Here is a 13,292-nt window from a genome sequence, read left to right on the forward strand (position 1 = left end):
TCTGCCCTCTAGATGTTTACACTCTAGGAGCTGAATGTACATTTAGAAAACTGATTATTTGGATCTTAAATACAAGTACCACATAAACAATGAAAAACCATGACATTAAGCTGACACGATTTTTGTCTATGGCTGAAAATACTGATGAATAACTACAGATCTCCTCAATTTGGCAATACAGCTTTTTGCTCTGTATCTGTAAGTAGCAAAATTGAAAACTGTAAAGTGCTGCATATAGAAAATATAGTTTTCCCCAAACCTCCGCTTGAAAAGAGCCTCCCTATTACTAATTGTTGTATACCATTCTGGTTCATCTCCTGCGGGCTGCTTCTGTCTCCAGATAGTAGTCTCCATTCTATCCCATCATGCGTCCATGGACCTTTCTGTGATCCCTCTCTAGCCATTACTGACATATGATAATAATATAGTATATCACTTTAGGAATAATGGTACTTTCAAGTGTCAAGTATGCCAAGCACTATACTAAGCACTGGGCAGATATAAGGTAATCAAGATGGATACAGTCTTTACCCCTCATGGGTCTCAAGCCTGGGAGAATAGGTATTTAGTTTCCATTTTACAGATGAGGAAATGGGCACAGAAAGGTTAAGTGATTTGCCCAAGATCTTACCCAGCCGGAGTGGTAGAGTCTGGATTAGAACCCAGGTCCTTCGACTCACAAGTCCATGCCCTTTCCTCAAAACCATACTGTAAACGGGCCACATTTGAGTAATTGATTTTGGCACGTGTTAGGTCTAAGTTTCATAGCCTTAGATATTACCTCCTATTTAGACTTCCTTAGTCTGACCTGAAATTAGGTACCCTTATAGTGCTGCAATCTATAAAGAGCATGATGGCATTCCTGATTTTGTTTTCATTTTTCTAATTCATAAATGCAAGCAACATATGATCTCTGTCTTCAAGGTTAATTTCTAGTCTTTACTAATTCTGTAAATTGCAGAAGAATACAAATGTGTTCATGTGAGTGTGTAAATATGTATGTGCTTGTGCACTAGATTGATTATCATGCACTTCATATGACCAAATTTACTCTGGTGATTTCACCAGTGTCGCACAAATATCATTATTATTATTATTATTATTATATTCCAATTCATCCAGACTGCTTGACATCAACTTTTGGAGAACGGAAATATTTGCTAAGAGTTTCATGGCATTAAAGGTGGTCTGAGCCAAGAATTCTACCCTCTTCTAATATAAAACAATGACGCTTCATCCTAAACTTAAGTATTTTGCATTTGTTTCTGCTAATTTTTCCCCATAAAAACATTATAGTTCTATTTTGGTGCAGTCCTGCTTTTTACAAAATGATGACATTAAACTCACAGTATTGCAAAATAATTCTAATAATACAGTGTACCATAATGAAAGAATAGATGTCTGAGAGACAGGAGGCATGGACTCAGCTTTGCTACCGGTTGGCTGTGAAACTTCAGGCAAATCAGTTTACCCTTCTGTGCCTCAGTATCCTCAATTATAAAATGGAGAGAATTATCCCTACTTCACCATTTTGCAAAATGAGATTATAGATACAGAAGTGCTTTGGAAAAATAAAGCTACGCAAATTCATTATAACATTTGGGCTTAATTAAATGCAAGGATAGCACTCCATACGGCACCCTTGAGATGCATATCCTTTCGCATTTAAAGTTGTAGCATAAATCTCATAATGGACAGCAGCATATTAAAGTGGGCCTCCTTAAATACTTTTTCCTTCAACTTTGAAGACCTTGGAAAGTCACTACTGATTTATTCAGTTGAAATGGATGTATTTCATAGGTTATAAACTTCATTCCTGGCACATTAATCACCTCCCCCGGTAATTGTACCAAAACTCTATGAGAGTGATATACTATTTAAATACATCCATTATGTCATCTGGAGAATTCAAAATGCCAGTCCAGAACTTTTTATAAAATTCAATTTTAATTTTCCAAGGCACAGGTGATAAAGCACTGCCTTTGGAGAAAGTTATATTAAAAAAAATCTACTCACCCACACATTCCATGGTTTCCTCCAGTGGTGCAAAACCATCAGGACATTCATCAAAGCAACGGCCTCTATGCAAGAAAGAACCAGCTTTGCACTTGGTACAAAAATCTCTGCTGAAGCAAGAGTCACAGTTTTCTATTCTGCATCCTAAATTTGAGAGAGAGAGGAGAGAGAGAGAGAGAGAGAGAGAGAGAGAGGAGAGACATGGGAAAGAGAGAGAGGGGAAGTGGGGGAGAGAAACAGAGAAAGAAAGAATGAAAGAAAGACAGAAAGAAAGAGACATTGTTAGGACACTTTGAATTACCAAGATGTTGGAAAAGAGTGAGTATGATCTGGGCTCACACCTCTTGACATTCCCCCATCTCTGGGAAGTCTTTTCCAAGTGGAAGAAATAGTGGATTTCTCCTAATCCCATGAGGCTACTTTTCCAATTCTTTCAACTCAACATCCCTTAAGTGAATTTACCCATGGCTTGCCTAGATTTTTTAAGTAAATGCACAAGCAAAAAATTCCATTAGTTTACTTATAGCTTCATCTTTAATATTTTCTCAGTTTTGAGCTGTACGTCCATTGTGAGAAGCAGCATGGTATAGTGGATAGAGCATGGGCCTGAGAGTCAGAAGGTCATGGGTTCTAATCCCAGCCCCGCCACGTCTGCTGGTGTGAGCTTGGGCAAGTCACTTCACTGTGCCTCATTTACCTCATCTGTAAAATGGGGATTGAGACTGTGAGCCCCACATGGCCAACCCTATTTACTTGTAACCACCTAAGCGTTTAGTACAGTGCCTGTCACATAGTAAGTGCCTAATAAATACCACAATTATTATCTCTTCTACTCCCTCTGCCTTCTGTGTCACCTACACATTTGAATCTGTACCCTTTAAGCACTCGGTATTCAATCAACCCCCTCCCAGCACTTATGTACAGAGCCATAATTTATTTTAAAGTCCATCTCCCTCTCTAGACTGCAAGCACCTGGCAGGGAGGGGATGTGTCAACCAACTCTGCCCTATAGTATAAACCCAAGTACTTAGTACATTGCTTTGCATATGGTAAGGACTCAATAAATACAACGGATTGATTGATAGAGAGCACATCCATTTAACTTTCCATAGGTTCTAGAACGGTAACTAGCTAGATACTTGTCTATTTGTACTTCCTCTATGTTATGTTTTTTAAAGAGTTACATGCTTCCCTGAAGTTATTTCAGGTATATACTGTGTATTTATATTAATGTCAATCTCCCCCTTTAGGCTGTAAACTCTTTGTGGGTAGGGAATGTCTATCAACTCAGATGGTTGGTACTATCCGAAGGAGTTGGTACAGTGCTCTGCACAGAGTGAGTGTTCATATATCGCTGATGATGATGATAGATTTATGTCAAGGAAGCAGTTCTAAGATTCAGTGAAATAAGTGTAGGGAAGCAGCGTGGCTCAGTGGAAAAGAGCCTGGGCTTCAGAGTCAGAGGTCATGAGTTCAACTCCCGGCTCTGCCACTTGTCAGCTGTGTGACTGTGGGCAAGTCACTTAACTTCTCTGTGCCTCAGTTCCCTCATCTTTAAAATGGGGATTAACTGTGAGCCTCACGTGGGACAACCTGATTACCCTGTATCTCCCCCACTGCTTGGAACAGTGCTCGGCACACAGTAAGCGCTTAACAAATACCAACATTATTATTATTAAAGAAATAATACTAATACTAATAATAATCTCCCCGAGAAGGTATCGGAAATGTGATATTTTATTTTAATTCACAATTCTTGTTTGACATGCAAACAACTCTGTGATTAGTCTAAGATTAGAAAGAGTTTCATCATTTTTCATACCTTCAGTAATAACTTCAAACATTACAGTTTAGAATGTTGCTTTAGAAACATGCAAAGATTTTTAAACAATCCTTAATCTCTAACCCCTTTTTTACCAAAACCATGGTTTCCACCAGGATTATTGTTTCCACTATAGTTGCAGAAGCTTGGGGTCAGTGTGCTCTATGAAGTCTTCCTAGTTTTAACTCCAGTCACCCACTACCCTATCTCTGCCCTGGAACTGATATTTGGCCCTAAAAACCTGCTCCAATGTCCATGGTTTTTGTCTCTGCCTTTAGATGATACAATTTGAAGGCAGAAGGACTGTGCTATCCTTCCTCTAACTTCCTACAACATCATGAGCAGAACTTGCACGAAGTAGGACCTTTCTTTAAGATGAAAGTCAGTCTGCTCATGCCAACCGTAATGCCACCTCAGACAGAAGACTTAGGGAAGGTAGGATAGAAGGATAAATTTTTAAAAAGCAAGAAAATTTCCACAAGTTCATGTCAGTCATGTGGGAGAGTAGTTGTAATAATATTTACTGAGTGCACCCTTTATGCAATGTAATGTAGTAAGTACTTGGAAATATAAACAAAGTGACATTTTCGTGGGGAAGACAAAGATGTATAATTCAATGAACAATCAGACTATAAGCTCCTGTAAGGAAAGTACAATGAGTAGAATTCTTTAGGGTCATGTCTGTGATATGGGCTTTCAGTGAATTAGTACAGAGAGAGAGAGAGAAAGAGAGAGAGAGAGAAGTATAGAGAGAGAGTATAGACAGAGTATAGAGTGAATCAGTATGGCAATATAGAGAGAGAACTCCAGACTAAACGAATGCTGTGAGGTTCTTTAAGTGCAGCCATCTTCTTGCTTTCCCTCTTCCACCACCCAGTACATAAAGGGACTCTGTGGTATGAGGGCACTTTACCTTTTTTATACATGATGCAACATAATTTATTATCATGGAACATATACTTTGAAAGCAAAAAGTAAGTGCACAGAAGTTATCTAGAATATCAATGGAAGGTCTTTAGAGCTTCATGCGCTCTCCATCAACCTCCACTTCGACAGATTTTAGTTAGGATTCTTTTGGAAACTGCCAAAACCCTATGCCTGCAGTTTTCAATGTTGTACTCCTCATGCACCCTCCCTCAGCACCCACTAAGGGCAAAAGATCAGACTCTGAGTCTTCTAGTCATATTTTTTCTTTACTTGATTGGGAAAAATCTGCAACATTTATTGGACATTCCCATAAGCTCTCCCTTGCCAAGTAATCTGTTAGTAACTGAAGTTGTGAAGGTAAAATATTTGTATCTTTCCATTTACTTGATAATCTAAAAACACAAGGCTTTGGGAAGCAGTATGGCCCAGAGTAGGGCCCTGAGAATCACAGGAACTGGATTCTAATTCCAGCACTGCCATTTGCTTGTTGAATGACCCTGGGGAAGTCACTTATGTTCTCTGTGCCTCAGTTTCCTCATATGTAAAATGGGGATCGAGACTGTGAGCCCATTTAGGACAGGGACAGTGTCCAACTCTATCTGTATCCACCCCAGGGCTTAGTATAGTTTCTGGCACACAGTAAGCACTTTATGAATACAACTATTATTATTGCTCCATCACCAATTCTTTTAATCATTTTGAACATGTAGCTTAGCCCCTTTATACCTATTTGTGGGTTAATGTTTGAAAAGCTATTTCAGACTAGCATGAAAGACACCATATTGCCCTCAGTGACTCTTGTAGACTGGGCCAATTAATATGTAGCTTGATTTTCCCCTTCATACTGAAGGAATTGTATTTCCCATTTCCCTACTCCTTCTTAAACAGTGAGCCCCAAGTGGGAAAGGGACTGATTATCTTGTACCTACCCCAGCGCTTAGTGCAGTGCTTGGCACATAGTAAGCACTTAAATTCCTTAATTTCAAAGATTTTAGGCCAATAAAGGCACAATGAGAAAACAAAAAGCTTGTCTTTGATTCCTTTCTCATTCAAGGATAAAGATATATCACTTAAAATCATGCATAATTCATCAAGTGTGTCTGACCAAAGCTGAATAAAAACATCCAAAAGCAGTGATTAATTTAAATGATTCTCTTTGAATTAACAATATTTGTTGAAATCATTATTTTTTGTTTCCTTCTTGCTTTTATTTTGGAGTAAGGAGAAGACTACAGTGGGAGGTGGTAGCGGATTCTAATCAAGAAAGACTAAAGTATGCTTCACCCTGAAAATTTTGAGGTTTAAATACGATCTGATTGTCCTTTGTATTAAAACTGTGAAATTCATCCATGAGTATAAGCAGGGTCAGAAAGGCCACTGTTGGATTCACTGTCCCAGCCGGCCATGTCTTGCACACAAAAAGCCCTGTTGTTTTTCCAGGTTTAATCCAAGCTACTACACTACACTGCTTCAAGGACTCATCAGATCCTGCCTTGCCTACTGCATCAGCCTCTTCACTAACCTCCGTCCTCCTGTCTTTCCTTACACCAGTCCTTAATTCACTCTGCTGCCTGGATCATTTTGCTAAAAACAATGTTCAGTTCATATCTTCCAACTCTTCAAAAACCTGCCATGGTTGCCAACCCACCTGTGCATCAAACAGAAACTCCTTACCGTCGGTTATAAAGCTCTCACTCAGTTTGCCCCCTCCTACCTTACCTCACTGATCTACTACAACACAGCACACACACTTCACTCTTCTTAAGCCAAACTACTCACTGTACTTCAAACTCATCTATCACAATGCCAACTCCTTGCCCACATTTTCTAGAGAAGCAGAATGCTCAGTGGAAAGAGCCCGGGCTTGGGAGTCAGAGGTCATGTGTTCGAATTCCGGCTCTGCCACTTGTCAGCTGTGTGACTGTAGGCAAGTCACTTCACTTCTCTGTGCCTCAGTTACCTCACCTGTAAAATGGGGATTAACTGTGAGCCTCACGTGGGACAACCTGATTACCATGTATCTACCCCAGCGCTTAGAACACTGCTCTGTACATAGTAAGCACTTAATAAATACCAATATTATTATTATTATTATCTTCCCTCTGGTGTGGAACGCCCTCTCCTGTCATCTCTGACAGACCATCACTCTCCCCATCTTCACAACCTTATTAAAATCACAACTCCTCCAAGAACCCTCATTTCCCTTACTTTTTTATCCTTAGTTTATCACCTCTTCACTTGGATCTGTGCCTTTAATAACTTGACCACCCTTCCCAGCCCATATAGTATCTCCTCACTATTGGCTTCAAAGCTCTCCATCACCTTGCCCCCTCTTAACTCATCTCAGCTCTCTCCTATAGTCCAGCCCACACACTCCACTCCTCTGCTGCTAACCTCCTCACTGTGCCTCGTTCTCACCTCTCCCGCCATCGACCCCCTGGCCCACATCCTACCTCTGTTCTGGAATGCCCTCCCTCCTCACATCCCCCAAACTAGCACACTTCCTCACTTCAAAGCCCTACTGAAAGCTCATGTCCTCCAGGAGGCCTTCCCAGACTGAGCCCCCGCTTTTCCTCTGTTCCTCCTCCCCTCCCCACTGCTCCACTCCCTCCCTCTGCTCTACCCCCTCCCCACCCCACAGCTCTTGTGTATATATGTACATATTCATTAGTCTATTCATTTTATTAATGATATGTTTGCATTCATAATTCTATTTATTTATATTGATGCTACTGATGCTTGTCTGCTTGTTTTGTTTTGTTGTCTGTCTCCCCCCTTCTAGACTGTGAGCCCATTGTTGGGTAGGGATTGTCTCTGTTGCCGAATTGTACTTTCCAAGCTCTTAGTACAGTGATCTGCAAACAGTAAGCGCTCAATACGACTGAATGAATGAATATCTACAATTAATTTATATTAATGTCTGTCTCCCCTCTAGACTGTAAGCTTCTTATGAGCAGGGAACATGTCTATCACCTCTGTTATATTGTGCAATCCCAAGCACTTAGTACAATGTAAGTAAGTACAGAGTAAGTGCTAAATAAATATGATTTATAAGTCAGGGAATGTGTCTAACAAATCTGTTGTGTTGTACTCCCAAGAGTTTGGTACAGTAGATAAGCAGCGTGGCTTTAGTGGAAAGAGCATGGGCTTAGGAGTTAGAGGATATGGATTCTAATCCCGGCTCCACCACTTGTCTGCTCTGTGACCTTGGGCAAATCACTTAACTTCTCTGTGCCTCAGTTACCTCATCTGTAAAATGGGGATTAAAAGTGTTAGCCCCACGTAGGACAACCTGATTACCCTGTATCTACCCCAGAGCTTAGAACAGTGCTTGGCACATATAAGCGCTTAACAAATACCATAATTATTATTATTATTACAGTGTTATATACACAGTAAGAGCCCAATGAATACCACTGACAGATGGATTGATTGTTGCACCTTGTCCTTCTCTTTTGTCCTCCGGTCTTTCAATCCTTCAGTAGCTTTTGCTCAAAAAAAAAAAGTGACTCCCTTCTTGATAGCAGCATATCATGCTGGTCTATTTTCAGCAAATGATTCCCATGCAGTATCTCTGAGACTGTTTCACTGGAGTCTTTAAAATGTTTCCACTGCCCTCCTTGCTTTTCATTTCCCAATCTCAGTTCTATTCAGAAACTAAGAAAGAACAATCAGTAGCCTGTCTCCAATTTCAGATTCAGTCTCAAGTCTTGGTTGCATCCTGTGTTTGGCCCTTTTGGGTAACCTCCATATGAAAGGAAAAAGAAAAATACAAAGTAAAATTTATAGTAACTTGAAGTCTAAAAAACTATGCCTGGATGCAAAAGTCATTTTTTTTCCAGTACAGTTAAATTTTTGGTATTCTTCAATAGAAGATGTTAGTTAACAGGCTGCCCTTTAGCTAAATTTGGCTAAATTATTTAGCATATCCAGCTGCCAAGCTTTCGGAGAGCAGAAATCACGTCTACCATAGTGGATAGAGCATGGTCCTGGGAGGTTGAAGGTCATGGGTTCTATCCCAGGTCTGCCATTTATCTGCTGTGTGACCCTGGGCATGTCACTTCATTTCTCTGGGCCTCAGTTGCCTCATCTGGAAAATGGTGTTTGAGACTGTGAGCCCCATATGGGAGAGAGAATGTAACCAACCTGATTTTATTTGTATCCATCCCAGCGCTTAGCAGTGCCTGGCACATAGTAAGGACTTAATACCATCATTATTCTTGTTATTACGGTAATCTCCCACATATTTAGTACCTCTAGAATGTAAACTCATTGAGGCAGGGAAAAATGTATGTTTATTGCTATATTGTACTTTCCCAAGCACTTAGTACAGTGATCTGTACACAGTAAGCACTCAATTTGACTGACTGATCAGTACAGTGCTCTGCACTCAGTAAGAATTCAAAAAACACCATTGATGATTGATTGTAGTAACTTGGTGCTGATGCAACAGGCCTCTGAGGAAAACAAATTCCCATAGGTTGCCAACCAGAGCAGCCTCAGGCATAATATGGACTTGTTTCCTATCCATATTTTATGTTTTTATAGGCTGTCTGAAAGTGAATGTCTCAGAAATTACCACTGACTAGTTCCATTAGAGACATATATTTCTTTCCTCCAATAGAGCTGCTTGGATGTTGCTGCTCTGATACTGCATATAAGAACTAATTACATATGATGAAATATTTTAAAAATTTTAAGTACTATTGTACTCTCCCTAGGGCTTGACACAGGGTCCTCCACACAGAAGAAATTTAATGAACATTGCTTCGTGATTAAGGATTAAAGCCATATGGACTGTTTAAATTAATTTAAGGACATGAAGTTTCTGTAGCTTACTGTTTAAAGCTTCCTATGCTCATAAAACTAGTAGTAGTCACTACATGTTTACCCCAAGCAAAGAAAAGCTCTGTGAGCTCCCTCTGAGCAGGGAATGTCACTGTTTATTGTTGTATTGTACTTTACCAAGTGTTTAGTACAGTTCTCTGCACACAGTAAGCACTTAATCAATGACTGAATGAATGAATGAATCTTAGCCCTGCAGGACACATGAGGAAGGTGATCAGCAGTGGATACACGATTAGACTGTAAGCCCGTCAAAGGGCAGGGATTGTCTCTATCTGTTGCCGAATTGTACATTCCAAGTGCTTAGTACAGTGCTCTGCACATAGTAAGCGCTCAATAAATACTATTGAATGAATACTCAGAACAACCTCTGTACAGTGAGCAGAAATGTACCATAAACGGAGGGTCAGAAATACTTTGAAGACAAAAAGAGCTACATCACTTACAATGTGGCAGAGAAATGAATAGTCAGGAGACACTCATCAGAAAACAGCCTTTCTTGACTTTCAGTATTTATGAAGAAAAAACTCTATATCCCCACTTGTATTGTTGCAGCACCACATCCTAGGCAAAAAGGCAATCTTATGCAGATGGCAGGAACATCATAATGAACACTTCTCACCATTGAAAAAGTGATCCTTCAAAGCCCAGAAAACTGGTCAGAATGTGGAGACATGATCTGATCCCTCACTTTTGAGGAGGCCTTGACAAATGGAAATGCATCCGACCTGAAAACAGTCTTGCAGAAATCTGTATGCACAGAGGAACCTATTCCCCAGACATCCCTCCAAACTTTTCCTTAATGTATGGATTTTATATTAATCTGTATTAAGCTAAACTATCTTCTGATGCTGTCTCCTTACTATCCACTTCTAAGCTATGTAAATGATTTCCAGATGTAGCACTGTGTTTTTTGTATTTTGATGTCTTACATCCAGGAAGCAGCGTGGCTAAGTGGAGAGAGCACAGCCTTGGGAGTCAGAGGAGGACATGGGTTCTAATGCTAGCTCTGCCACTTGTCTACTCTTTGACCTTGGGAAAGTCACTTAACTTCTCTGTGCCTCCGTTACTTTATCTGTAAAATGGGGATTAGGACTGTGAACCCAACGTGGGACAAACTTATATCTACCCCAGCGCTTAGAACAGTGCTTGGCACATAGTAAGCATTTAACAAATACCATAATAATTATTACTGTTTATTACTAAGCACTACAAAACGTTTTCATTAGCAACACAAATCTTAAGGCAGTCTTTATTTTGCTACCTAGGCAGTTCTCTGCTTTACAATGAATAGAAAAATACTTAGAACAGAATAAAGGCCAGGATGACCTTTGGAAGACACTCAGAGTATGTTAACAGTGTGTTATCAGGCTCCATACCAGGTTGAGAGTCTACAAAGTTGGTGTGGTGTCAACTTTCTATACGACTGTGAGACCCAGCCCGACTAAAGAAGACACCCAGCTCCAAACCATACTCAACATTAAATGGCAGGTCAAGATTTCCAAAAATACGATCATGAAACACAGCCAGCTCACCAGCATCAAAACAATGCTCACAGCAGCACAGTTTCAGTGCACTGGATCTATGAGGAAAATATAAATCTTACCAGGGACTCTATGGGGATCTGAAAGTGGAAAGTCACAAGGCCAGAGAGCAGAATATTTTAAAGACATGGTGGAAAATTGTCTCTAACAGTGGAAAATTGTCTCTAACAATGCAACACAGTAGTGGACTTTGGGGAGGCCACTGCAGTAAACAGAGAAGTCTGATAGGCTGAAATCATGATAGAGGTTTCTTCGCAAAGACTGGGTTGTAAGGATATAGAATCATGAACAGAAACTGGGACCGATATGAGATAAACCCATTAATGAAAAAAGATTTTTCATTACTTGCAAATATTTCAAGAAGGGTTTCAATCCCTCACTGGTTTCTAGCCTAAATTGTACATAAACATACCTCATTACATACCTCACTACACCTTCAAACATGAAGGAAGGACAGATATAAATGCCATGAATTGAAAGAGCTGACTCCCTAATTCCAACAGAAATGAATGTTGAAACAGAGACTGGGAGCCCGTTACTGGGCTATCTGTTGCCAAATTGTACATTCCAAGTGTTTAGCACAGTGTTCTGCACATAGTAAGCACTCAATAAATATGATTGAATTAATGAATGATTTAGAAATGACTTTTTAAAAAATGGTATGCTTAAGGACTTATTATGTTCCAAGGATGATACAAAGTTCTAGCTTGATACAAGATAATTAGGTTGGACACAGTCCCAGTCCCACATGGGCACACCGTCTTAATCCCTTTTACCAATGAGGTAGCTGAGGTACAGGGAAGCTGAGTGACTTCCCCAGTATCACACAGCAGGCAAGTGGTGGAGATGGAATTAGAACCCAGGTTCTGACTCCCAGGCTCTATCCACTTAAACACTGCTTCTATATCCATTCCTTTAGGAATGAGTTCACTAGATTACCAGCATTAACAAATTAAAAAGCCTTGTTTGTTACTTTAGTAGCCCAAAATAACTGTTTTGAATTACATGATTACCCTAATTTGAGGACTTGTCCAATTTAGATATGTTCTAGATACGTTAAAATCCAATTTTTCTTCACAATTTGCCCATAGCATTTATTCTCATAGAAATAGGGGCACTCCAGTAACAAAATGTCCATAGATTTTGTGAGTATATAAATGAAATATTTTTTTAAGACTATTGTTTTATTAAAAAATTAAAACTTGAAAACCTTCTCTGTGCTGCTGAGAATTTTCCTCAAAATTACATCTGGTTCATTTATTAGAGGTCTTAACAAAAAGTACGTATGAAAAGTACTATATGTAAGGAATATAATGTAAAGAATACAATAATAAAGGTGTTTCTATGAAAGACCTTCAGGAAAGAGAATCAGATTTGAATATTTTCATTTCAATCTTTACAAATTATTGGACCCAGTAATGCTTTCTGTGGTCTTCTTTACTAGATTTTACAAACACAAACTAGAAAACGTAGTAGTCCTAGGTTTATACATTAGAATAGAGTCATGCTGGCTAGTTACTTCCTATCTCGCCCTCTAGACTGTAACTATGCTGTGGGCAGGGAATGTGGCTACCAACTCTGTTATATTGTACTGACCCTGGTATTTAGTACAGTGTTCTGCACACAGTAAGAGCTAAATAAATATGAATGACTGACTGAAGAAGCTGAAAAGGAAGGAAAGTAAAGCAGCTTAGCCGAGCACATACCTGAACTCAGAAGATCTGGGTTCTAACCATAACTCTGCCAATAGCCTGCTGTGTGACCTTAGTCAAGTCACTTAACTTTTCAATACCTTAGTTGCCTCATTTGTAAAATAGGATTGAATATCTGTTTTCTCTGTTTACCTACTTGGACTGTGAGCCCCATGAAGGATAGAGACAGTGTCCTATATGATTGACTTGTACCACCACCCTACCACACTACTAAGAAAAGTTTTCCACACATAGTAAGTGGTTAAGTATCACAAAAAAATTGACTAATTAACCATCAGTGGGAGAGATCACATTGATTTTTATTTAAGTGTGTAGGTTGGTAAGTTTCTTTGTGTTTCTCAAAGTCCAGTTTTGGGGTCTCCTCACACTCCCATGTCTGAGAATCAGTTGACCTTATAGGATTTGGGGTTACATCCACACTTATAC

The 13,292-nt window shown here is 39.6% G+C and overlaps 1 protein-coding gene across 1 annotated transcript in view; it reads right to left on the reverse strand.

Moving 5' to 3' along the window:
• Positions 1–13,292, reverse strand: part of RSPO2 (R-spondin 2) — a 186,671-nt gene that overhangs the window by 95,129 nt on the left and 78,250 nt on the right. The window contains exon 3 of the mRNA XM_029062185.2: positions 2,017–2,160. Within this exon, the coding sequence (XP_028918018.1) occupies positions 2,017–2,160 (144 nt within the window). The remainder of the gene's footprint in view (positions 1–2,016; positions 2,161–13,292) is intronic.

Source organism: Ornithorhynchus anatinus, chromosome 4 (genome assembly GCF_004115215.2).
Source record: "Ornithorhynchus anatinus isolate Pmale09 chromosome 4, mOrnAna1.pri.v4, whole genome shotgun sequence".
Lineage (NCBI taxonomy): Eukaryota > Metazoa > Chordata > Mammalia > Monotremata > Ornithorhynchidae > Ornithorhynchus > Ornithorhynchus anatinus.